Genomic DNA, 27,734 nt, shown 5'->3' with positions numbered 1-27,734 from the left:
CTCATCCCTTTTCTCTAGAAAGCAAGTATTCCAATCTATGTTAAACATGCAATTCTTCTATAAAGTCACTCAATTTCTCTCTCAATGTTCTGTTTCTGTAAAGTAAGAATGATAATAATACCAATTTTTATGTTTTGAGGTTGTTACTTATAAACAACATATTGTTAAATTCTGCTTCCTAAATCATCCTGCTATGCTATATACCTGACTCTCTAAGAATTAGTATTTAGCAAAATTACTCAATGACTCTAGGAGACAAATCGAGCTTGAAAAATCCCCTATTCTATTTTAGGTCTATTTTACCCCATAGGATCATACAGTTTTACAAAGTAAATTATTCTTGGTTGTAAGCTTTTTTGTTTTGCCTTTTGTTATAACATTCAAGATGTTATTTCCTTTCTTGCATTTTTTCTTTAATCTTGATTGCGGTTTCTTGGTACTTGATCTCTTTCTTCTTCAATTTTTGTATTATTCTTTACTTGATCTAGAAATTCTGAATCTTTATTATAATATTTTGTTTGTATTTAATTTGATATTTCAGAAAGTAGTCGGTGAATTCTTTTTATTTTCATTTTGCCCTTTGGCTTTAATTGCTCTGAACAGTTTTCTTTTATGATTTCTTTATATCCCAATTCTTCAAATTTGTCATGGTTTTCAGAATTTAATGATTCCTAAATTATCCTTCCTTCTTCTGTTTTCCAGTTATTTGTTCTTCCAGACATTTAATTTTATTGTAATATTTCTTGTTGACACATCAAATCATTGAGTTCTATTTGCTCCATTCTATTTTTCAGAGAAACATTTTCTGGGGAAAGTTTGTCCACTCTCTGCTCTCAGCTATTTATTCTCTAGTATTAAAATCATTTGTTTCTTAGTTTTTCCATCATTCAAAGAGTCCTTGTTATTAATCTTTTTTCTATCCTGATTTCTGATAATGATTTTAGAATTATTTTCTTTCTCAGGAATTCTATCATAGGGTTCTTTTAACCCATGACATTTTTTTTTTATTGGTATGAGATTTATGGCAGCAGCTTGGATATTGCAACAGATGGAGCACTTGGTTGGGAATCAGGAAGACTTCTCTTTTGGAGTTCATGTGACCCTGAGCAAGTCACTTCATCCTGCTTGCTCAGTTTCCTCATCTGTAAAATGATTTGGAGAGGAAATGGCCAGCCACTCTAGTGTCTTTGCCAAGAAAATCTTTTGTCCATGAAGACTTGGACATGACTGAAAAACCACTGAGCAATCATATGATCAGTTTCAGTTCTTGGATTGTCTTTTTTTTTTTTTTTTTAAGAGCAATTTTATTTTATTTTATTTTTTTAATTTAAATTTTATTTTATTTAATAATAACTTTGTATTGACAGAGTCCATGCCAGGGTAATTTTTTACAACATTACCCCTTGCACTCGCTTATGTTTCGTTTTTTTCCCGTCCCTCCCTCCACCTCCCCCCACCAAGATGGCAAGCAGTCCTATATATGTTAAATATGTTGCAGTATATCCTAGATACAATACATATTTGCAGAACCGAACAGTTCTCCTGTTGCACAGGGAGAATTGGATTCAGAAAGTAAAAATAACTCGGGAAGAAAATCAAAAATGCAAATAGTTCACATTCGTTTTCCAGTGTTCCTTCTTTGGGTGTAGCTGTTTCTGTCCATCATTTATCCATTGAAACTCAGTTAGGTCTCTTTGTCATAAAAATCCACTTCCATCAGAATACATCCTCATACAATATCGTTGTCGAAGTGTATAATGATCTCCTGGTTCTGCTCATCTCACTTAGCATCAGTCCATGTAAGTCTCTCCAAGCCTCTCTGTATTCATCCTGCTGGTCATTCCTTACAGAACAATAATATTCCATAACATTCATACCACAATTTACCCAGCCATTCTCCAATTGATGGGCATTGGATTGTCTTTTTAGCAGAGCCAGTAGTATCTATTCTCTCCCTATAGGATAATGTATGATAATGTGTGGGATAATTAGGTAGAGGTACTATCTTTTGCTACAGTTTTAGAAGGGATGATGTTATATAAGGGCTATGTTCTTCCTTATTTCAATCCAAAACTTGCTTTTCTGTGTCAGTTTTTTTTTTTGGGCAGCTGGGTTTTGATTCAGTCTCTCCCACTGTAATTCCTATATCAAAATGTGAAATTCCACCAGAGACAGAACTAACTTTAAGCATATCTCCTGGGGGATTCCCCATATCCTTAACTCTGCTTGCCTTGATTTCTTTTTTTAAATTTTATTTTTTTATTACAGCTTTTTATTTTCTAAACATATGCATGGAAATTTTTCAGCACTGATCCTTACAATATTTTATGTTCCAAATTTCTTCCCCCTTTCCCCACGCCGTCCCTAGATGGCAAGTAACCCAATATATGTTAAACATGTTAAAAATATGTATGTTAAATCCAATATATGTATACATAGTTATGCAATTACCATGCTGCACAAGAAAAATCAGATCAAAAAGGAAAAAATGAGAAGAAAACAAAATGCAAGCAAACAACAAAAAGGGTGAAAATGCTATGTTGTAATCCACTCAGTTCCCACGATCCTCTCTCTGGGTGTAGATGTCTCTCTTCCTCACAAGATACTGAAACTTTTCCTTGATTTCTTTACATCATCACCTATGAAGAGGCTTTCACTCCTGGAACAGCCCTAGCTCTAGGTCATATCACTTTGTGCAGTTCATTATGGGATGGTCTTTTTATTTAGTTCTGATGTTTTATTAATTATTAGTAAATATTTTTCAAGGATACCTAGAAATTTTTGTCATCTTAGCTAGAACTTTCAAACATGTTTCCCAATATAATTTTTTTATCCTTTCCTATGTCTATTTTTGCACTGAATTCACCTAATAAATATAAATGGGAGTGATTTGGTTTGAAGGATTTTGTTAAGTTTATTTTTGGAAACAGACATTGGTACATAAGCTGCAATTATCTTTACAGAAGACTTTTTGCTTAGGTTCACCATGAGCATTGCAGAATAAAATGACCAAGTGTTTCATGAAATTGTTTTTTGCTGCCTTTAAACACAACATGAAACCAGCTCTTTTTATTTGTCTTTTCAGAGATGACCTGCAAACCATGCTTCTACTTTTGACTTGTAGTTTCATTTATAGGGAAAATATCAGTATTTGTTGAGGTAACATGGCATAATGGATAAAGAGCCAGACTCAAATCCAAGAAAGACCTAAGTCCCAACTTTGACATATATTAGTTATATTACCCCCGGAAATCATTTAACTTTCAAGTACTTTAGACAACTCTGTAAGACTATGTTCAGCCACTCAAAGCATCCCGGGTATCGGCGCCGAAGGCGACCGCCCCATTGAGGGGCGGGGCTAGAGTAGAAGACAAGCGCTCCCCGCCTCCTCGCCTTCTCGTCTTTTCACTCAGGACCCATGAGGGTCCTCCAAGACTACCTGTCATAATTGCCTGATTCAAATATGTCATTTATCCTCGACATCTCTTCCTGAATGAACTAGGCAGCCTTGCTCATTGCCATAGTAGAGACCTATAAAAGACCTTTTTCTTATTTCCCTTTGGCATACTTTTCGGTCCCATTCTCCGGGTAGTTTATCAGGTATCCATGTGATCAACCCAAAGTAAGGACCGGAAATGGTGTTGGGACCTAAACCGGAAGACGGAAGTGGGTTTGTGGTGGACGTGTTCAGGGGAACCGGGAGCCGGCGGGACCGAGCTATGGAGCCGCTGTACCAGCAGACCCACAAGTGAGGGCCTGATGGGGCCGGGGCGCAGGACTCGAGGAGCCCCGGATCTAGGGGTGGGGTGGTGGGTCGAGGGTATCGGATGTCGGTCAATCGGTTCCCGAGGACGTCGGGATCTCCCTCCCTCTCTTCGTTACTCCAGGCTGGGCTCTCTGGCCAGGCTGACCTGTCAGCCGTGGGGGGCGTGGTGGGAGGGGCGATCCTCGGCTGAGCTCCCTTTGCTCTCCATATTGGAGGACCCCGGCCTGAGCTCACTATTCAGAATTCCTGGTCTCAGAGTGGGTCTTCATTGGAAAGGGAAGCTCCGTACTCTCCGCCCAGCTCAGCCCCGGGCTTTGAGCTCAGCAGACGCCTAATAAATGTCTGTTTCAGGGAAGAACTTGGAGGTGTCATGCATTGCGGTGTAGTGAAAAGAGTGCTGGATTTAGAGTCCAGAGATCTAGGTTCAAATCCCAGTTCTCCTACCTAAGTGACCTCACTTTTCTGGGCATCAGTTTCCTCCCCTGTGAAACGTAAGCATCTTAGGCAAAGTGGTCTCTTAAGGTCCCTTCCCGCTTTAAATCCAGTGATTAGTTGAAGGCAGCTTGTACCACAGGCGCACCTACTTTTTGTAAGTTTTTTTCACTGCCGTGCCTCAGTTTTTCCTCTCCTCCATTCTTTGGTCTTTTTTGTTTTTCTCTATCATTTCCTTTTCTGTCTACTTTCTTTAGGCTTTTTAATGAAACACAGTGTTTAGTCAAATGGGAACCTTTCGTGATAAAAGATGTCACTAAGCACTGGGTTAGTCTTTTCAAGCTAGAGTAATTAAAAATGTTGCAGTGTGTTAAGATAATGTTTTAAGAAGGCAGAGGAAGGAGAGAATATTGCAGTCTTCAGTCCTTGATAGCAAATATTAAACATCTGTAATATTTCAGGTAACAATTGGGAAGGTTTGAGAACTATCTAGGAGTCAGGAGGGGACTTTGAAAAATGTGGCACTTAAGGTGAAGAAAGCAGGAAGTAGAGGAAATGAGTGAAAACATTACAGACACAGGGCACAACCTTTGTAAAGAAGTTCAGAAATGAAATATTGGCTATGGAAAATAGCAAGTAGTCCACTTTGGTTGAAAGTTAGAAGAAAGGTGAGGGAGTGGTGTTTCATTAAAAAGCCTAAAGAAAGTAGACAGAAAAGGAAATAAGCCAAAGATAGATTGAAGCCAGGTTATGAAGGATTTTAAATTCCAGAGGAATTTGTTAGTTTATCCCAGAGGCAGTAGATACCATTGGAGCTTCTTGAGCAGGGTATTGACATGATCAGACCTATCTCTTAGAAATCTCAATATGCCACTTTTGAGGAATGGATTGATGAAGAAACTGGATGCAGGGGAAATAGTTTGGATGAAGTGGAACTGAACTGTAGTTATGGCAATGTGAGGAGAGAGGAGAGACTAAAGATGATGAGAAGTTAAAATCAATAAAATGTCTTTCATAATAACTAATAATTATAACTTAAGTGACTCCAGTGTAGGGAAATTGGAGGTGTCACCACACTGATCACCCCAAGGCTTCCTGAAGCTAAGCTGAAATTTGTCTTATACAACTATTTTAACTAGAATTAAAATTCTTAAAGGAAAGATCTAAGGCTTTTTTTACTTGGAAATGATAGATTTTTAGAGCATTGACCAAGTATTAAGTGATGGCAGAATGGGTAAAATCTCGATGACTTCCAGAAGACCTCTAAATTGTGTGATAGTAGAATTTTGTTTTAATGTGTATATCACTATATGATTCATTTCCCTTCTAGAGGATTGGGAAGTAAAGCAAAGAAATAATTTGGATTTGTCAAGGGAAAGAGTACTCACTCTTCCTTCTTTTGGGATCATGAATTTTTTTGTATAGCTTTTTAACTCATTAAATAGATGGCTTGGCAGGTGGAATGTTCTGAGGAGGAGAAAGCTGGGCAGCAATAAAAGTTGCAGGTGATATAGAGACAGCTAACAACTATGCAGCATTCTGCCTTGGTAGACATCCCTCTTCTCTTTCCTCCCTTGCCCCAGTCTGACAAGAAGATGATTCTGTGTTTTGTTCTTTTCCTCAGATCTATGCTTGGTTTTTCACTTCCTCAGTTTGCCTTCTCTTTAGTGATCTTTTCTTCTGCTTTGTCATAAGTTTCTAGTTATATTTTGAGTAATCTTATTTCAGCCTATCAATTCATACAAATCTAAAAATTTTTCTCCATAGTTCTCTTTATTTTTAATGGCACAATAACATTCTATTACATTAATATGCCATAGTTTTAAAGTTATTCGTTAATTGATGAACACCCACCTTGTTTCCAGTTCCATGTTTCCACCCACCATGCTTCATGAAAATATCTTGATAAATATTGGACCTTTGTTCCTGCCTTTGACCTCTTTGGAATCTATGCCCTATACTAGAAACAATGAGTTAAAGGGAGTGTAATTTAATCACTTTCCTTGCATAATTCCAAATAGCTGGGCCAGTTCCTATCTCTTCCAGATATATCAGTGTGCTTGTCTTCCTGTATCCTCTCCAACATTTACTGTTCCCATTTCTCCAATCAGTTAATAAAGGAGAATTGTGCTTAACACGAGATACACATATAAAGAGGGGAACAATCCCTACCCAAGAAGCTTTATATTCTACTGGGGTTGACAAGTACATATATCAATCTGTACAAATTAAATATAAAGACAATAAATACAAGACAGGGAAGGAGAACATTAACAGTGTGACCAGGAAAGGTTTCACAAAGAAGTACTTCTTGAAGTAAGAGAGGGATTCTTTAAGCAAAGAATGCATTCCAAATGTGAAGAATAGCCAAAGGAAAGGCACAGAGAAAGCTTATTTGACTGCATAATAAAGTGCCTTGGGAAGTAAATACCCCAGTGTATGAACAGCTATCATTTTGGTTTCCTGGGTTTAAAACAACTTCAAAAAGAAGGAAAGTACTAGCATATCAATTAAAGAGAATCTCTCCCAAGGAGAATAATATTTTATCTTGCCCTGGTTACCATAAACAAAGTGTTGTTGTGTTTTGTTTTGTTTTGTTTTTTCCTGCTTAAAGAAAGGAACTAAGAGTTTTCAACATTTAAGATTCACATTCTGGTGAAAGCTGGGACTGAAAAGATAGGTTGGGATCTGGTTATGAAGCACTTTAAAAGCTAAACAAAAGTTTTAGCACTTTTTTTTTTTTTACCAATTTTCAATATATAAGGTAAAATCGGAGAATTACTTTAGTTCAACATTTCATATTTTTAAGAAAGTTCATTGTAACCTAATCAGTATAAAACTTTCTATGGATAATCCATAGAGCCTTCTTTTTATTCAAAGTAGTAGGATTTGCCTCTGTTGGGAATCCTCGTGCTAAAACAAATTATGATATAATCTAAAAGATAATTATTTTTAGTGATCCAAGATAAGATAATTTCATTTCTACTAAGGATTTATCTTTTACAGGAGTATGGCTCTTAAGAGTTTATTAAGACATCTCACGTAGTTACTCTTATTTGGTTAGAGAATGCTATTAATGGGTCTGTAGTCCATTTTGTTTTGTAAAAAGAAAACCCATTCAGAGCCCTTCAGATTATTCTGTACCAATTGTCAGTTTTCTTTAAATATATACAACTGGTCTCAAAGTTAGTATGAGTACTCCTCCAGTAGGGAGAAAAAAACAACTAAAAGTGCTCCATAATAAATATCATGGAGCATAAGTGCTGAGATTATATTCTAGCAATTGCCAGAAAATCTTTATCTGAGTTCACTTGGATGGCCTGAATTCATATACCACTTTGCAGATAGTGAACAGAGGTAAGAGATCTCTGTTTTAGTCTTGGCTCTGCTGCTAACAGTGAAGCTAATGTGCCAACTGGATGAAAACAAGGCATTGTATCTCTCCAGGGCTTAGGTTTTTTGTCTGTAAAATTAGACTGAATGGTATGACCCCATTAATCCCAGCTCTAACATTTGTGATTCTTAGTATCTTTTAAAGAGGAAGAAAAAAAAAACTTTCTTAGTCATATTGTATTGAACCATACAAATGCCAGCCCCTAGTTTTTGAGGTTGCAGAAACAATTGTAGTAAATGAGAATAGTTGAAAACATATGATTGAAATGACTTATTTGTTTTGCTAGAACTTTGAACTCAAACTTGTTATCTTTTGCCACGTCTGAAGGAGCACTGAAATTAGTTACGGTACTTGAAATCTGTACTTGTCTAACTTGATTTGAGTTCAGTCAAACCCATATAGAGAATAAATTGGGCCAAAAAAAAAAAAACAAAACTTTTTTACTACATAATATTGGACTTGGTCTTCTAAGACCAGGAGTTAATATAACAATATAACATATATGTTAGGGTAAAATTAATAGACTAGTTTTATCTACATTTGTTAGATTCTGATATATGTAAAAGATTCTCATTTGTTCCCTATCATGACCAGAAAGTTTTTCTTTTTCAAGTTTTCTTTGGGGAACAGTGTCCTTTGACAAGTAGGCTATGTAGAAGCAATAGAATGAGATACAAGAAGTGAATACATTTATAGATCATCTATCTTTCAAGCAGAAGGTGGAATGGGTTATTTTGTATCGATTTTGAACTTTGGGCTACAAGGCAAAATGGAGATTGTATTTAATAGATTTCACAAAATCAGTTTTTAAAATTCTTCTTAAAATCTTCATTCAACACATAAACTAAAAGGCCTCAGACAGTGAAGTATTTCTGTTTTCCTTTGTTGCTCTCCTGATTGTTTCACTAACCCTTCAATCCCCATAGCTTCTGTTATCAATTAAGCATAGTATGGATCTTTAAAAACTTCCATTTCAGAGTACTTCACAATTAACAGAGTTCTAATGTCTTATTCTCCCAGATAGCCATACGTTTTGTTGTTTTGGGGGTTACCTGTTTGGTTTAAAACAGACTTTCTGGATATAAATCAGTTGTTCCCATAAGAAATTTTTTACACTCCTTATTTTGCAGTTTTCAGATCTGTAGATTGTGGAATTTTGAATTGGAAGGGAATTTAAAAGATCCTGTAATCCAGGTGAGGAAATTGAGACTCAGATAGGTTATCAGAGGCTGTACAAGTAATAAATAGTAGAGTGGAGATTAGAATTCAGGGTATCAGATTACATATTCATATATTTCCATTATGCCTCATTGATGCAGCATCAAAACTAGAACCTCTTATTGACTATCTTTCCATTGGACTGTTCAAAGCACCTTAAAGTAAGAATAGGAAAAATCAGTGGTATTTTCCCTGCCATCTTTTTTTTTTTTTTTTTTTTTAAAGCAATAGCCTTTCTAGACTAAGATTTAGTTAATATAACAAACAGAAATATGGTGGGGACCTATGATAAAGGCTTATCAGTGGTGATACTTTGCTTTCTCTTCCCATGCCTAGAATCCAAAATTACAATTTGTAGTGATTTTAAATGATATATAATCTATCTACCTACTACCTCTAGTCTTGCTATTTTCCATGGCAGAGTCTTTGTGAGGCAACTCATCCCATTTCTGGCAGCTAGACAGTTTCTCTTTATATCAAACTAAAATCTGTCTCCCGTTAACTTGCCAATCAAAGGATCAGAATTGCAATTTTTTTTAAGAGTTTGATATACTCATACAAATTATAACATACCCAACAAGTGATTATTTAACTTCTGATCAAAAACATCCATTGAGGAGCAATCCTCTACTTCTCTGGCTATGACATATTTTTGGACAGGTCAGATAGCTGAAATTTTCTTTGGAATGCCACTCATTATTCCTGGTTCTAACTTCTGGGATTAACAGAATATGTAATCCCTTTTCCACATCATAGCCTTTCAACTATTTGAATACAGGTAACATGATCCTTGAGCTTCTTTTTCCAAGTTAAATTTTGCCAGTTCCTTCAACAGATCTTCCTATGAAATGAACTCAGTGTTCTTTATCATCCTAATTGTCCACTATATGCATTGTACCACATCTCTGGACTCTCCACCTCTAAAATGGAGCAGAGGGAATAGTCTAATATATTCCCTTTATGAGCAGGTATTCTAAATAATCATCCAGCTTTTACTTTCACTTTTTTGTGGTTCTTTCCATTTATATTATAGTTATATATATTGTTTTCTTGATTCTGCTTACTTAATTTTACATTCATTCATGTAAATTTTTCTATGCTTGTGTTCATGTTCATCATTTCTTTCAGCTTAGTGATATTTCTTTACAATTCATGTGCCAGAGTTTAACTCTTCCCCATTCCATGAGCATTTGCTTTGCTTCCATTTCCTTTTTTACCTCATTAAGTGCTCCTATAGATATTTTCATATAGACCCTTTCTATCTTCTTGAGAGTGTATATCTATCAGTGGAAGCTCTATCTCAAATGTCATTTTAATCACTTTATTTGCATAGTTCCAAATTGATTTCCATCATATTTGTGTCAATTCACACCTCTTCCAAGTGTGCATCAGTTTTTCCACAGCCCCTTCAGTATAAACTGTGTTCCCATCTTTTGTCTTCTTTGCCATTTTGCCAGATGTGAAGTAAAACCTCAGGGTTATTTTTATTTCTATTTCAATTATTAGTGATAATTTTACAACCAATCTTGCAAACATCACTTAACATTGACTTAACAGTCACAACTGGTAATTCTTTTAAGTACCTGATCATTTGAGCCAGTTAACTTGAATTCATTGAAGTCACTCAAGTATTCTTTTATATTTTTTTAATTTATCTTGGTTACTAAGTTCCTATTTGTAATTTTGGTCCTGCCATTTCCAGTGCAAAGATCATTCTCTTGCAGAGAAAATAGAAACACAATAAAGATTAAACAGCTTTGTCTTTTCTAACTTGTCTGTTACCTTTGTTCTTTCCTCAAGCAAGGGCCCTGCCCCTTCTTTGATCCTCCCGCTTAATATCCCCCTTCTCCTGATACAGTCTTAAAACTTTTTTGTTGTCTAAATTTCCATACTAGCTTCCACATTGATCTCTTTGAACAACTTCCATTTTTTTCCCCTCCTTATCAGAATTGTTCCTTTTTATAGTCTCAGAATTTCATTCTTTAGAGTTTACCATTTTTTTTTCTTCTTTTACCAGTTTCTTATTGCTTCCTCTACCTTAGAAAGTTGAAATTATCATTAAGGCAAGTTAATAAACATGTAGCTACTATCTTTTTTGCAGAGAGTATTTCAACAGAGGTCTGGATAATTGAAATTCCCCATCACTACTGTATTCCCAAAAAATATAGTCTTGTGGCCTGTTTCTCAAGTTTCCATTTCTTTCTTCTCCCTGTCCCTATAGTCTATACCATATACCTGTGGCAGTTTTGCTTGTTTTTCCTTCTGTTGTTATTTACCCAAATGCTCTCTACTATAATTCTCCTTTCTAGTTAACTGATTTTCCTTCTGTGACTGTGTCTTTTTAAAATGTAGTGCTACACTTTAATTTCACTTTTATTCATATAACTTCTTTTGAATAAAATGCAGCCATTCAAAACCATATTCTAGTTACAAGCTTTATCCCATTTCTCAGTGATAGCTATGGGGTATATTTGCTTACTTGCATTAGGACCTATGTAGTTGTAGTTGCCTAAACTTTGAGCATTTGTGTTTAGACATTGGAAGCCAAGGGTTTTACTTGCCATTTTTTTCTGTTCTCCCTTATGGATCAATAGTGAATAAAATCCGCTCTCTTGCATATGATGATCCTGGCTCCCTTTTTCCTCATGGCTGTCTAAGTCTTTGCTGGGCTACACATCTTCTCAGGCAGCTCAATATGCAGTAATATTAAATGCTTCCTGGGAGGCTTGATGCCCCACATCATGCTATTCCTAATTTTGAGTTGGAAGAGGTCCAAAGACCAACCTTCACCTGGATAGAAACACTTTTGTAGCATTCCTGACCAGTAGTGATCCTGTTTTTACTCTCAGACCTCCAATCTAAGGAAGCCCATGACCCCTGAGGCAGCTGTTCCAACCCATATTGTTCAGAAGCTTCCCTTCCATGGAGCTTAAATCTACTTCTGTCATTTCCACTCATCACTCTAAGTTTGACTTTGTGGATTCTGCAGAACAAATTAATTCTTTTTCCACGTGACAGCCTCTCTGATGTTTAAAGACAGCTATCTTGTCTCCCTTAAGACTTTTCCAAGTTCAACATCCTTAGTTCCTTCAGCCAGTTCTCATTCTGTGGTCTCTCGTCTCTTCATCATCCTAGCTCCCTTCAGAGAATAATCCCTAGCTTGTCAGTATCCTTTCTAAAATGTCTTTTCCAAAACTGAACTCTTTAAACGTTTCTGACCAGGACAAAGAAGTGCAGGACTATCTTTAGTCTTGGATACATAAGCCTCTCCTAACATAAGCCAATGCTGCATTTCATTTACTGGATTCCTAAGTATTTTTTAATCTTGCTTGCCCCCACCTTGCATTTGTGAAATTGATTTTTTTAACCCTAATATAGCACTTTGCTTTTATTTCTGGTCAATTTCATTTTTGTTGATTTCATCCTATTATGCTAAACTGTCAGCATCTTTTTTGGATCCTGTTATCTACTGTTTGCTGTCTTTCCAAACTTTGTCATGTTCAAATATCAAAAGTTTGCTAATTCGGCTTTTATCCAAGTCATTGACCAAAAAATATTAAGCAACAGAGGCTAAAAGCTTTTCTGGGCACTAATTCTAAGTTGACATCATGCCCTTGATGACTATTTAAAAAATTTTAGTGCTCAACCGGTTTCTGTACTATGTTCCAGGCATCGGTTGCTTTAAGTGCTAATTACTGCAACAATCTCCTACCTCCAAAGTCTACCACTGTATGCTGGTAGACTATATGCTATCCTCAAATCATTAAATTGCTGTGGTGTTTTGGGACTTGTTAGAATCCCACAGAAGCTCCCAAATGTTATGTGAAGTCCAAACTTCATTTACTGTGCAACAAGATACTGAGCTATTTCTTCCTATTCCCTCCCTCCCTCTGCTGTTTGTATTAGCCTCTTCTGCAGTTTCATACATTTGCTTTCTACCATCCTTACATGACTTGCTCACTTTTATCACTGTATTCTCACCTTCTTTTTCAAGTCATGGTGTTTCCTGCCTTTAGGTGGGTATTCAAAACCTCTTCCTTCCATGAAGGTTCCCTACCTAATCATCTTGTGCATCTCAAAACTGTGTTCCTTAGACTTTAACTCATTGCCAATGTATACAGAGTCTTAGCTATTAACTAGTTTGTCAAGTCATCAAACAAACTTTATATTTAATGTCTGCTATATGTACAGCATTGTACTAGACTAGGAATACAGAGATTAAAATGAAGAAATTTCTGCCCTCAAAAAACTAATATTCTACTAGGAGACAAGGTACATACACAGATAAAAATAATGCAGAGTTAGATATTGAAAGAAGCAAATGAGAGATTAAACAACAGGCTTTAAGAATCAATACTTAAGAAAAAAAAATCGGAACAGAAACGAGTGTCAATATAAAGTAATTATTAAATAAAAATTTAAAAAAAAAAAGAATCAATACTTAAAACAGCTAGGGGAATCTGGAAAGGCTTCATAAAGAAATCTGAATTTAAAGTGAAGAGAAAAATCTAGGCATGCAAAAGCACAGAAGTTGGGATATAGGATTCCCAGTTGGAGGATCAGCAAGCATGCTAATTGACTGAAAATAAAGTGAACGAAGGGGAAAAATGTGAAATGACCTTGGAAAAATAGGTCAGATCCTGACTGGGTGGAATTAAGTGCCAAGCTAAGCAGTTTGCATTTTATTGTAGAGGCATTATGAAATTTTTTGAGAAGGGAAAATCATACAGTCATATTTGTGTCTTAGATTATTTTGGTTGCTCTTTAAAAAAGATGGATTCAAGAAAAAAGAGTGAAAATAGTCTCATTTCAAGGGGAAAGCCTATCAGGGGGTCCTGGGCAGAACATGAATTAGAATGAATAAAGAGATAGGTACAGATGTGAGAGATGTAAAATCTACAGAACTTGGGAACTGATTGGATATAGGAGGTAAGAGAGAATGAATAAAGAGATAGGTACAGATGTGAGAGATGTAAAATCTACAGAACTTGGGAACTGATTGGATATAGGAGGTAAGAGAGAGGTAGATGTCATCCTCGTTTCACTGAACAAGGAAGTAAATTTTGTAGCATTTTCTCCACTGACAGCCAGTACTTATTGGGTTTTTTGGTCAATTTTTTTTCATGGGGATGTCACCTATAAAAGATTTAAATTTTCATTTGTCTTACTTATAGGCAGAGCCAAGTGGTTAGTGAAACATCTCATAAATGGCTTTTGAGATCACAATATCTTGAGAAAGAGACTAGAATTTCTTTATAGCAAAGAGTAACTATGTAAAAATTAGGACTTGGAAATAGTGCTTTGTCCAAAAATATAGTACTAGAGTCAAAATATTAGAAATTTTTCTTGCCTTTTGTCTTAATGCAGCATACCTGCATTATAGTGCAGTTTTCTAGTCAGATTTTAAATCTATTACTTGTTTGCATTTAAAATAGTCTTTCCTGACTGAATAGATGTTGATTAATTCTAATTCCTTCATTTCCTTTTACCCTTCCTTTGATAGGCAGGTCCATGAAATCCAGTCTCATATGGGACGCCTGGAGACGTCAGACAAGGAGTCTGTGCACCGTGAGTAATTAACTGTGGAGACCGGAGCCCATGCTCTGATGACACAGTGTTAATGGGCTGGGTTTCCTTACTGCATTTTTGCCTAGGGGGCCTAATGATTCAGCTTGAAATGAGTTTTGTAGTTAAGGTGGGCAGTAAAAGCCTATGGCAAATTCACTGATTTCTTGATTATGCACCAAGGAATCCCACAAGTCTTATCCCCCATTACCCCTCCACTCAACCTGACATGGTTCTAGTGAAATGGAAGTGCCTTTCCTTCATCTGTCTTAATCTTATTACATAGTTCTCAGAGGAATGTGAACTGTAAAAATTCAGAGAGAGTTTCTGGGATTGGTGATTTTTCTAAGCTGAAACCTATACCTTTCATGAGGATTATTCAGAAATTAATAGCAATATTAATTAGTTTTGTTCCCACACCATGATTTCTTTGGGGAAGAATGTCATTTCTTTCTATTAAAAAAATCCTTTTTTCTGAGAGAGTAGTATAGTTCATTCTAATTATCTACACATCTCAGTATCCAGGGACCTCCTCCTTGACTCTTCCCTGTTTGCTGGTATATTAATTTGTCTCCTTTCTACAACTTAACAACATCTTGCTCATTTACTTTCTCTCCTCCCACTACCCCCATCTCCATGCCTTGAGTCCCAATTTGATATAACAATTAACTAGCTATGGGCATAGAAACATTACAGAGATGCTGAACAATAGAATATAGTGTTCAATATCTACATTTTATACTAGTCTGTCACTATACTTTAAAGTCTTAAAAACAACTTTCTCTCCTTTTGTGCAGATTAATCCTTATTCAGATAAATTTTGTCTCCCAGAAATTACTCTTCCACTTTCTGTTTGGATATTGAAAGGAATTCCAGGGACAAGGAAAATAGTTGAGTTGATCAGATTCTCTCCTGGGATTTTTCTCACTACTAGATTTGTTGTTATCGTGTAGAGATTTCTTATGCTACTTAAAGCAAACCTTGGAATGATTATACAACAATCCTATGAAATGGATACTACAAATATTATTAATACCATTTTCTAAATTAGGAAATGTGTAAAATAAATTTGCCAGTGTTCACACAACTATTAAGTGTCAAGATAAGGATTTGAACTCTTTAATTGTAGCATTTTTCTAATTATTTCATACTTTCCTTCCTTTCATATGTATTTTCCAAGCTAAAATCATTTCATTTCTTCCATTATTTCTCTCTCTCTCTCTCTCTTTCTCTCTCTCTCTCTCTCTCTCTCTCTTTCTCTCTCTCTGTGTGTGTGTCACACACATGTTTTTGGTGGAAACTGATTTTGAAAACAGGAGGGGTGTTATTATTAAGACTAAGCACTTAGTATATACCAAATGCTAAGCACTGGAATAAATAGTAGAAGTTGATAGTCTGCTCATAGAAGAGTTTGCTCTTCGATTGGAAGCGAGCACAAAGGGGAGGTTACAGCCGCTGAATGGAGGGCAAGGTCTATGAAGGTGCATGTTTCCAGGGGTGGGAATTTGGAAGAGCCCGACCCATGACTTGGGAAGATGCTGGTGGTCCTATGGTCAGGGTGCAGTGGGAATTCTGGGTTTTTCAGAATAACATTCTGGATCAGCAAATACTGCATTTGGCTTGAAATATCCAGTTGGCTTCAGATACTCACTGGACTTTTCTCAAGTTAGGAAAAATCACTTCTCAATCTGTTACTTTCTTTAAAAATATATATAGTTGTTATAGCACTTGATATTACAGGAACTAGAGATCCAAAGTGCTGAAGTTATTTGGTGAAATAACATTTTAGAAGTTCTTTTCAAAGAACAGTTTGCTTTGATTTCTATTGTTGCAACTTTTTTTTTCTTTTTAAATTATCTTTTTTAGTTTGTTAGGATCTTAGGGAAAAGATATATTTGCTTGAAATTTCTTATATCTTTTTCCAGCAATTATATTTCTTCTCTTTTATGTAGTAGTAGAAAATGAAATCCAAGCAAGGATAGACCAGATATTCAGCAGCCTGGAACGCCTGGAGATTTTGTCCAGCAAAGAGCCCCCTAATAAGCGCCAGAACGCCAAACTGTAAGTGCTAGAGCCTATGGGAGAACTGTGGTCCTTGACATTCAGTCCCTGATGTGGGTCTTTCTCATAGTGATAGAAGCTGTACTTCACAGGGACAGCAGGAGCAGTCTCTGTGAGGGGAGGCTGTTAGGGAGATGGGCTTCTCACAAATCAGGTGCTAGCTCCCCCGCTGCACATCTGTCTTATTCATATCAGCCTCCAAAGCTGGATTTTTCTGACCTCAGAGTAGGAAGAAAGAAGGTCAGAATTGTGGCCTTGGGCGACTGCTGCCTGGTCACCTTTGCTATGGTTTGTGATCCCCACTGGGTTCCTAGGTCAGAGTACAATCTTGTTTTTTATCTTTTTCACCAATCAATTCATAATTAAAATACTGATCTAACATTTGCTATCCGGCCATGAAATTAAAATGGAAACTGGAGTAGTTCTCAAATGTTTTCTAAATCTTTATTGACAGTTTGAGCTGATGTTGCCCTTGGGCCCCTTACAGAGAGGAACAGAGGAAAGGTCAGAAAGAGTTCATCAGACCTGTTTCCTGTCACCTGCTCCTTGTCCTGCCTTCAGAGTCATGAGCCAGCAGACACTGAAGTAGAGTGGCTGGTCCCTGGATATAGTACATCCCTAACTTAGACACAGGCAGCCACTTCAGTTTTCAACATCATTGATCAAAATCAGTTTTTTACTGAAGTGGGTGGTATCGGATAGGAAAGAAAAAAATGTTCCATCCTAACTACTTCAAATTTTTCTTTGTTTTCTGGAATTTAATCTCTGTCTTTATCGCTTCTTTCTAGCCGGGTTGACCAGTTAAAATATGATGTACAGCACTTGCAGACTGCATTGAGGAACTTCCAACATCGGCGATATGCAAGGGAGCAACAGGAGAGACAGCGAGAAGAGCTTCTGGCAAGAACCTTCACCACAAATGTAAGCCAGTCGTTCTGGGCCACTGAGAGGGGCAGGTGGAGAGTCAGGCACTTTTCATTTTGCTGGGGTATGACTTTAGGAGCAATGGCAAGGGCCTACTGGGAAGAACAGGGACCTGCTTGCATTGACACAGAGAAACAATGTGAGTTGGACTCTTTTGCAAATGTAAAGATTTAAGAAAGAAGCAGTTAAATTAAAAGAATGGATAGAAGTAAGAATTACCTAGATGAACTATTCAAGTGTAAGACAATAGAAGTTCATGTGGTAGGGAAAAATGTTCTGATCAGATAAAGTCAGATGATTAGGACTTAAACAGCTCATAAGGAAAGTAACATTTGAAAGTTGCTTCAGGCATCAAATATTGTGCTCTGTGAGATAGGTTAGACTCATGTCTAGTGATTTATGATGCTAAAATACTTAACATAATGAGAATACTAATAATGACTTTTACATACATCCATTTGAACCCCACCATACCTACTATAAGGTTAAAGTACAGTATGAGTTCAATTTTATAAAAGCAGAAACTGAGCCCTGGAAAAGCTAAGTGACTAATATGATATATCTAAGACTTGAGCCTAGAGCATCTTATTTTACATCTACTGATATGTGATTCTGGTTTCAGTTTCTTTTCTTTCTTTTTTTTTTTTTTTTTTGTTTTTTGTTTTTCTTTTTTTTTGCTTCCAAACTAAATAGCAATTTGGAGACATTTGTTAACAGTTTAGTTTTACTTGGACTACCAGAATTGAACTTGGTTCAAAAGTGACCTATTGGTTTTTATTAATAGATTTCTTATAAATTTTCTTGAACATTTTTAACTTTTAAAAGTTAAGTTGTCTAATATACAGCTCCTTATTACACTAGTCTGTGCACTGCTATGTATGGAATATTTTATAAGGTGAATTATTATGGTGACGTTGTTCCTGTATTTTCACTAAAAAGACCGATCATAACTCAGGCCTGTTACTTGATGGATAATTCTCATTGTTGCCATTGTTCATCACAGGGAATTGCCCAAATGTGTTGAAATAAATCTATTTAGTTTCTTTTTCTTCAAAGTAAGTTGTTTCCTCTGGCTGCCAAGTAAGTTATGAATTATTCTACAATGTGACCAAAAACTTAAGACTTGGCATAATTGTAAGGTTATTTTCAGTGTTTGATAGGCATTTTAAACTTAATAATCCTTGTTTCTCTTTTTTTAAACTGAACTTGTTATTTCATCAGTAATGAATTTCTCCTGCCAAGCCAATTTACACCTACTCCTCAACAATGTATCTTAAAAGCCTGGAACTTTGTGAGATTAAGCAGCCCAGCAACTTGAACTGCCAAGATTTAACCTGGCTTCAGGGCTGGCTCTGCATTGTGCCATTGCATCTAGAAATGCTAAAGATAATAAAAGTGACTGACATTTACATAATATTTGAAGTATTACAAAGAGTTTTTCACACAACCACCTTGTGAGGTACAAGGACTACTGATCCCATTTCATAGATGAGGACTTACATCTGAAAGATTAAGTGACTTGCCCATGATCAAATAAGTGGTTGAGGCAGGATTTGAATCTAGATTTCTTGACTTAAGCTAAATATTTTTTCTACTACATCTAAGCATAAAAGAAGTGTATAGAACCTTGAAAAAATAGGTGTAGAACAAATAGGTACTCCATGCTTATTGAACAAATGGAGAAAGAACTATGATTTGTTCAGCCAGTCAACACTTTATGAATGCCTGCCTTGTGTTGAGCACAGTACTAGATTACTGCTGCTTCTAAGGATCCATTATTGGAATAATTTAGGCCCCTCTGAGCTTATCAACTTCTCAGACCACCAACTTCTTTCTAAAACGTATGTAGGAGATCTTTGCCTTTGAAACCATAGTTTTTGCCTTTTGTTATTTTATAGGCTTCTTGTCTAGAAAACCAGCTCAAAGGAATGAGTTTTCTGAACCTTCTGGCCTCTGAACCTTCTCTGCTCCCTCTATTCCATGCTATGACTTATCCAATCTTAATTACCTTCTCACTCATTTGTCACCATCTTGGTTCCCAGTTTCATTGCTCATTTCACCATTTTTCTTTCTCCCCCAGTTGCTACATACACCAGATGACAAGAGTACATTTTCAGGGGCTTACTTATAAGAAAAAAAGGTAAAAATTTAGAAATAATATGCCAAGAAAGGGTAATTAGAAATGCTAATGAAAGTAATCCCCAACCCTACCCTACATTGAGACTAAATAGACCTAATTTCTCTACTATTATTTCTCTTCTCTTTATTTTCATGATCTTTGATTGACCTGTCTTGATTCCCTCTAGGCTGAATATTTTGTTTCTTTATGGGCCTGCCTTTTCTCTCTCTGAATACTTTTAATTGATTTTTAGTTGGCCCACCTGGGTGCGAAGACTCAAGCCTGTTGGTCTGTTTCTTAATCTCAGACTCAGTCTGTGCTAGAGAGTCTGAAAATCTCAGACTGCCTGCCAGGTGCACAGGAAGTGTTTAATAAATGCTTATCATAGCCAACCTGGAAACTTCCTGGATGCAAGTGGAGTTTTCAGTGCTCTGCCTCTGTTACTATGAAATCTTTCAGTTAATCAGATCTTTCCATCTCCCAAATGGAGAAGGGAATTTTTTTAAAAAGGTGATCACAAGCAAATAAAGATTTTTCTATTATACCCGAAGGTGAAAATGATCCCAAAGACAAACCCTTTTGTTCCCTCAGCATTGTAACAGGATGGTGACAACAGAGTCACATCTGCACACATACAACAGCTATTTTGGACTTTGATGGTCATGGATCAGTGCTTTGATCTCTGGCAGATCCAGTAAAGGATTAAGATGAAAAAACAGTACTAATGGATAATGATTTGGGAGCTTTATTACTACTATTGATAGTAAACCATTTCTGTGTCAGAGTCACCTTCACCACAAGTAACAGTTAATTTCTCACACAGACTTGGAAATGGGCAGATCCATATCAAGTTTTACTTTTTCCTCTCTACCACTCCATTTAATTCATTCACTCAAAAATATGCTTCTGTGACACATATGTGACATAAAACACTGTTGGGCTATGTAGGCAATTAAGAAATAGTAAACCACCATTAGAGAGCTTGTTGAACGGACCATAAGTCCATACACAAAGTGACTAAAAAATGGAAACAAATGCTTTTTCTCTTGAGAAAAAGTGAAATGAAAAGATTTTAGTGTGGTCAAGAAAGTGATACTTGTGCATCTGCAAAGAGGAAGAGAGGATTTTTTTTTCCCAGGCCAAACTTTGAGGTGGGGAGTAAGGCAAGACTTAGTAGTACATGTGCCAGTACAGTACAGTAATAGTGAAGACCTAAATTGGAGAGTAGCAGAGAATTTCTTCTTCTACTACATCAACATATGCCATTCCCAATCTTAACTTTTGGAGTTTTTCTACCCTATACTTTTTGAATTTTACTCCCCTGCTTATTGCCAACTTTAGGGTTTAATGTAACCAAAATGATCAGTGGTAGGGCCCTAGGAAATTGGATGGGTAAGCAAGCAGGCAAAGTTAATTGAGACCCTGCATTTCCTCCACAGGACTCTGATACTACCATACCCATGGATGAATCACTGCAGTTTAATTCCTCCCTCCAGAAAGTTCACCACGGCATGGATGACCTCATTGGAGGCGGGCACAGTATTCTGGAGGGACTGAGGGCCCAGAGAATGACCCTAAAGGTGGGGCTCCTTCTAGGGAATGGGGCCAAGGCCATTGCTTGGATCTCATCCAATTGTCTAATATTTAAGGTGGTTTCTATTTCCCTGATGCTTTTGGTGGGGAGGTTTTCAGGTTTGTTTTTCATTTAAGCTTCCTCTAAATCTTAGTGTGTGTAATAAAGCCTTCAAGTTTGAAATTTCTGATCAGACACATAGTGGTCACTTGTATTGAAAGTAACTTTGAGTGAACTGTTAGGATAGTCTAGGAGAGTCTCAGACTCCTTTTGCTGTTAAGATTTCTTGGTTCTTTTCTTGCTTGACTTTAGAAAGGCTCCATGTGGTAGAAAATTGCCTCTGGACCTATGATATGACCACACTTTGAGAAAAATATTTCATTGTCTTTTTTGCTCTCAAAGTCTTTTCATTTCCTGAACTTGTGATAAAAATGCATTTTACAATAAGGAGTCAGGTCCTTGTAAAAATGGCTAGTGAAAGTGTCTGTTCAGGTAGGAGACATAATGCAGTAGAAAGGACATTTAATTTGGCTTAAGAGGGCTTAGATTCAAGTCCCAGATCCCCCATAACCACCTGTGAGACCTTGGGCAAGTCACTGAGCATCTCTGGGCCTCCGTTTCCAAATGAGAGGCTTCAAACTTGCCTCCTGCTCTGAATCTATGATCATCTAGGAAATATGTACAGAAACATATATATAAAGTTCATTATCAACATTTGGAAAATTGCTTAAATTGTGAGAAATCTAGTTGTGCATTGATGTTATTATAGAAATCATGCGAAGACAACTTAATAACAAGATCCCTCAAGTCCCACTTAATTATTTCTAAACTGTTTCATAATGAAATTTGACAATTGTAGCAAAGGTCTGGTTCAGAGATTCTGATTCTACATAACTACAATAAGTAGCCATATTTCCCTCATTCTCTACAGTTATGGGTAATCCAGGAAGCAATGGCACTGGTGAGGTGAAAAGGCCTTGGGAGCTTTTTACCAAAACATTACATTTTCCTGATGTCAATTATGATATTTTAGCCCCAACCCTTTTCCTGTATGGCCCTGATAGGGAATAGGATGTGGTTTATGCCCATTATCAGGGTGGGGGACTCATGAGAATGAAGTGCTTTTAGCCACTGAATGTGAGAAACAGTTACTAGGAAGTGGACCTTTTATCTAAGTTTTTTTTGGACCAGACAAGCCTAGTAAATTCAAGTAGTCCATCACCCTCATCTTTTTGTTACATGGAGCTGAAATTGGTACGTCCCATCCATTCATGGGAACGGCAGAGTCACTTCACATTTGGTTCTGCTTGATTTTGAAGTGTCTTTGTCATCCTCTTAAGAATGCTGCCCCATTTGTTGAGTTGATTGAGTCAAAGCCAGGGACACCTAGAGGTATTCTGATCTTAGCCCCACGGTGCTATGCTATTGGTCTCTTAGAGCACTAGTCAAGAACAATGATATCTTGCTATCAAGTAGTTCACAGTCAGTCAAATCTTGCTATTGAAATATGCTTCTGAGGCAGGGGTTAATAATGTATCTCCTAACAAGCTTATAAAGGTGTTATATTGCTTCTTCTACTGACCGCTCCTGCCTGTTATTCATCTCCAAAGGGGATTTCTAAAATTCAAAGTATTCTACTGCCAGAGGATTTTGCTTTTTTTTCTCATTTGAAAGGACAGAGAATAATACTCTGATGTGATGTGGCTGCAGGCATACTGACTGTCATAAATGACAAACCAATTTTTCAAATACAAGACCATTTTCAGCAAATCTTGGGCTTTGGTATCTAGTCATAGTAGAAAAATTACCTGCCCTCTGGAACCAAGAAAAGTAAATGGTTCATTAGATCATTATATTCACACATGTCACCACTACCTACCAGCCACAGAATACAAGGACATTGCTCAGATTTCTTTTAGTTCCAGGCTTAAGTAGAGTTGTTTTATGCAACAAGGCTATCCTAGGTGTCCAGGAAGAATGCAAGCGGTTTACCTGCATATGTTGCCTCTATGGTATGAACTGGTATTTTAAGATCTATTTATACAGATTACTTCATGAAAAGTTGTAAATGCTTTTAAAAAAAATTTTTTTAAAGCAGTGAAGCAAAGCAAAATGAGTATCTTAGCCTGTTGGCTTAAAAATAAAAACCTTTTCATCCTGGCATCAGGTAGCACTTTGGTGGTGATTTCTGTGTAATTTTTGTTTTAGATTTTCATGGTACACATGAATTGTGTGCTCTTCATTTCAGTCCCATCCCTACTACACAGACTAAACTTAGTGGTGTTCTTCCAGACTGAGCAAGCTAGTGTGGGTGAACCAGCTGACCTGAAAATTTATTGCAGGCAGCAGAGAAGGAAGCTGTATATAAGGAAAGTTATTGTGGTTACCTTTTTTAATATTTGCTTTTTTGGGATGAACAAGAAGATGCCTGTTGATAAAGCCAATTTCACCACCAGTTATAAACAAACATACACACCCCTGTGCAGGATGAGAAAAGCTCATGCATTCTTTTCTTTTCCTTCTTGTTGGTTCCAGGGCACTCAGAAGAAGATCCTGGATATTGCTAACACGCTGGGGTTATCCAACACTGTCATGCGACTTATTGAGAAGCGGGCTTTCCAAGACAAGTACTTGATGATAGGTGGGATGCTTCTCACCTGTGTGATCATGTTTCTGGTGGTGCAGTATCTGACATGAGCAAGCAGAGCCCAATGACTGGAAAGTGTTTCCATTGCACGCGTCAGTGTGTGTGCGCGCGTGCATGTGTGTGTGTGTGTGTGTGAATGACAGAGCGCCTGCCTGCCTGCCTTTTGAGATATACTGCCTATCATAACTGTGAATGCCACTTCAGAAGAATTTTCATCTATAATCCAGCAGGAGTTTCAAAACAGTTCTAGTTTTCTTTAACCCCATGGAGGGGAAAGCCAAGACCACTCAAGAAGCTTTGTTGGGAACCAAGTAACTAACCTCTTTCACCTTGATCTTGAGGAAGAAAAAAAAAGTGAAATGCTTTGATGATTTTATCCACACAGCGTGTTTTGTGTCTGAAGAATCTGAAGATATTAGCCTTATTGACAAAAAGGCTCAAATACTTGTGACAATTAGCCATGTGGAACAGGATTGGAGGTAGAGCGAGTGATCAGTGAACAGATTGGAACAGGTACCTCTTCCAAAGTCCATAAGGGAAAAATTTGATATCTATTCCATACACCAGTTGCAAGAAGATTAATACACCTGCTTTTTGCCTCTCACCCAACTGTTGCTTTCCTCCTCCAACTTTCCCCTATCCCTTACTCCCAAAAAATAAGTGTACAGATTGAACCCACCCTGCTAGCAGGGCAGCCTAGTACTTTCTAGCATTCCTCTTGGAGTCATTAACCATAAACATGGGAAGAATGGGGGGGGGAAATGAAGATACTGTTAACAGTGAGTTAATTTTTACACATTAGAGTTTTACAGTGTTTTCCTTTTTAAAATGAAACTAATATTTGGGATTATTGGATTTAAGATCGAAGATTTTAGTATTCTGATTTATATATAAAGAATGGTTTTTGTTTTACTCGATTTTTGGAGTTCAAAGTATACCACATGGAAAGCACTTTTCCAAAGTTCTCCCTTCCATTCTCTCTTCCTTTGGAGCCACAGAAGTGGGATTGGAAGGCATAATCTGAGCACAGAATAATTTACCTATTTCAGATTATTTTTGATCTTGTAACAGCACCAATTTACCTACAGTCTTCTTCCCTAAGATATGTTAATAGCAGCCAGTGGCTCTGAATCTCATGGTAGGGTAGATTTGTCTTGGGCCCGATTTAAGGGGATTTATTGTTGAAGTTTCACAGCAAAAATTTCCCTAAAGAGGTAGATAGCCTCTTCCAAGGCTGTATAGCCTTATAGCAAGGTTTTAACCTACTTTTTTAATTCATTGTCCTATAACTATATCTTTGTCAGTCCTCTTTCTACTATTACCTGTACTATTTAATTGCCTCTTCTCTAATTTTTTTCTTTTCGGTTCAGTTCTCTTCCTTGTATTTTGTCCTCAGCTTGCTTCTGTAAATATATCTTCATCTCTTCAGTATATGTATGGGACCACTCTTGTGATGAAAACCATTAGTTTTTAAGTGACACAGATTTGTAAAACTCTGCAATGAGGGCCATGCACAGGTTAAATACTAGTTTGTCTACCAGTTGTCCAACTGGTGGACAGACTACCAACAGATGATGGTCTCTGGAGTTACCTATGCCAGGAAGTCTTCAGGTTCTAAAGGAAGGAAATAGCCCTTCAGATTGGGAACCTAGCTAAAGAGATGGAAATGCCACTTGAGACAGTAGATGTTGATGAGCTCCTTAGAACTGAAGACTTTTGCCATTTTGCAGAAGGGCCCTTTGAAATGCTTAGATTTCAGACTCCAGGCCTCCTAGAAGCCCCATCCTCTGGATTTGCTGAGATCATCAGACTGCTTTGATGAGAATTTTAAATTATGGTATAGATGTGTAAGCCTTTTCTGGGCATAGAACCTGGCAGTGTGAGAAATCCCCAGGCCTCCACACTCTTTGTAATTGCAGTGATTTTCGTCTGCACCATGAGGTTTACTTAAAATCTAGACCTGACAGTGCACAAGTGGGTGTGTGTGACTTGAGGGGCAGAATGACCTCAATAGCCATTTCTGATTGCCTGTGGTAAAACAATACTGAGGGAAGAATGTTGTCAGAAGCTCACTGGGATGCATCCCTCTCCACCCATTAACTACCTCTGAAAAGCTAGCAGGATGGTTTTCTTTTATACCCACCAGCAACATTGTTCCTGATATACCAGTGGCCCTGTTCTTGTGAGCTTGGGCTTTTTGCTGGGGATGGAGCACCCTCTAGTGGAACAGAAAAATTCTGCTTTGGGAGACCAGCAACTGAGGAAGGGTCTGTCTTAGTCTGTACAGGAATTTTGTGATATCAGTTCTTCTTTCAAATAATTGGGCTCTCAGAAATATCAACCTGGAAATGTTTCCAAACTAAGAAAAAAAAAAAAGTGGAGGGAGCAGTGGCTCATAATTGGTATTATAAATTAATTCTTTGCTTTACAAAAATGATTCTCTAAGAATCAGAACACCTGAGATCTAAACCTGGTTTTGCCATTCACTAGCTGTGTATGTCTTCAACCTTTCTGAGCCCAGTTTCCTCTTTTCTAGAATGAGTTTGAATGGATCTCTGAGGACCCTTAAAACTCTAGAATTCTGTTTCTATGAAATGGCTTATTCCTGTACTAAATTTAAAATACATTTGTTAAATGAGAGAATAGGAGTAGATAATCAGATAGGAATACAAGCCATCTGTAATATTCTATGGTTTCAGATTTGGTTGTCAGACATTGGATTTATAACTAATATTTCAGTTTAATAAAATGAGTTATGCCTAAAAAATTGTATTTCTTATAAAGGAATCTGACTGACATTGTTACTGTTAGTGACCAAGACACAGAATTACAGACTGTCTCATGTGGAAGGGATGTTAAAGATCCTCTATCCTAAAGGTTCTTAAACTGGGATCTGTAATCCTTTGGGGAAAAAAAAAAGGTAAATTTTATTTTAATATAATGGATTTCCTTTGAAATCCCATTTTGTTTTATGCACTTAAATACATTATTCTGAGAAGGATTACATAGGTTTTTACCAGATTGCCAAAAAAAGGTCTATAATATTACAAAAGGGTTACCATCTCTGACTTCCCACTCTCATCTAGTCCATCTTCCTTTTTTTTTTTTTTTTTTTTTTTTTTTTGGTGAGAAGATGAAACTTAAATTCTCATGTTCAAATGGAGAGAACACTGTAGTCATGCGTTTTGTTGCTCTGTACATTTTATTAGTAATTAATTACCTTCTTTGTATCCGAGATGTCAGCACATGAAAATATTTGCTAAGGTGGCCTCTTGCTGTGAAAAAAACCCAAAATTTGTGGAAATTAGTAGTAACTTACAGGGGACTTGTAATTAAGTCAGTACCTCTTCTTTAATCTAGGAAGCCAAGGCGGAGCCAAACATCATTCTTGAATTTTCCACCTGTGGATGTTGGGTCTTTAACCAGGGCTATATAAGAAATAATACTATAAAATGAGAGTGGATATATGACCAATTTGTACAAACATATTACTTTATAAATGCCTGAGTAATTTGCATGTAGGAGTGTGTGTATATGTGTGTGTGTATATATATATCTTTAGAGGTAGGTAAATATAGATATGTACACATACATTTATACTACCTCACCCATGTCTTTATATACACAGGGAGTTCGTTCTCTGAGATTCCTGAGGGAATGTAGTATAGAAGAAAGAGCATTTAGGGCTGACAGGGATTAGAGGGGGCTGAGTTCTGGTCTCAGCTCTTCCACTAATTTGCTTTGGCCCCTTAGACAAATCTATTTTCTTCTTAAGAAAGTTGAGAATGTTGACCTGCATCATAAGTAAGATCTCTTCCAGATTTAATATGTTGTATATGAGCTGCTTTTTCTAGCTTTTTGGGATCATTATCCTCATTTATACAAGTGTTAAACAGGAAACAAACAAACAAAAAGATGACTTGCTTATAATTAGATCTTCAGACTCTAAAACACGTTTTGTAGATGTTAATGATCTTCTAGAGGTTCTTTGTTTCATAATTCTCTCCTGATTGGCAAAAGAGAGGCAGGGAAGAA

At 36.9% G+C, this 27,734-nt stretch overlaps 1 protein-coding gene across 2 annotated transcripts; it reads left to right on the top strand.

Annotated features, from left to right (window-relative positions):
* Positions 1-3,565: 3,565 nt before the first annotated feature.
* Positions 3,566-27,169, top strand: GOSR2 (golgi SNAP receptor complex member 2). Of its 2 annotated transcripts, XM_051994902.1 has the most exons (6): positions 3,572-3,748; positions 14,314-14,378; positions 16,328-16,436; positions 17,225-17,357; positions 20,919-21,059; positions 23,588-27,169. In XM_051994902.1, exons 1-6 carry the CDS (start codon positions 3,636-3,638, stop codon positions 23,747-23,749), a joined length of 723 nt encoding a protein of 240 aa, XP_051850862.1. In that variant the 5' UTR covers positions 3,572-3,635; the 3' UTR covers positions 23,750-27,169. The 2 variants fall into 2 exon arrangements, with proteins under 2 accessions (XP_051850863.1, XP_051850862.1); XM_051994903.1 differs by lacking the exon at positions 20,919-21,059 and having other exon boundaries at positions 3,566-3,748.
* The last annotated feature ends 565 nt before the right edge of the window (positions 27,170-27,734 follow it).

The sequence above is a fragment of the Antechinus flavipes genome, chromosome 4 (assembly GCF_016432865.1).
Source record: "Antechinus flavipes isolate AdamAnt ecotype Samford, QLD, Australia chromosome 4, AdamAnt_v2, whole genome shotgun sequence".
Taxonomy (NCBI): domain Eukaryota; kingdom Metazoa; phylum Chordata; class Mammalia; order Dasyuromorphia; family Dasyuridae; genus Antechinus; species Antechinus flavipes.
Note: the sequence above shows the minus strand (reverse complement) of the source record. Positions and strands in the feature narration are given on the sequence as shown.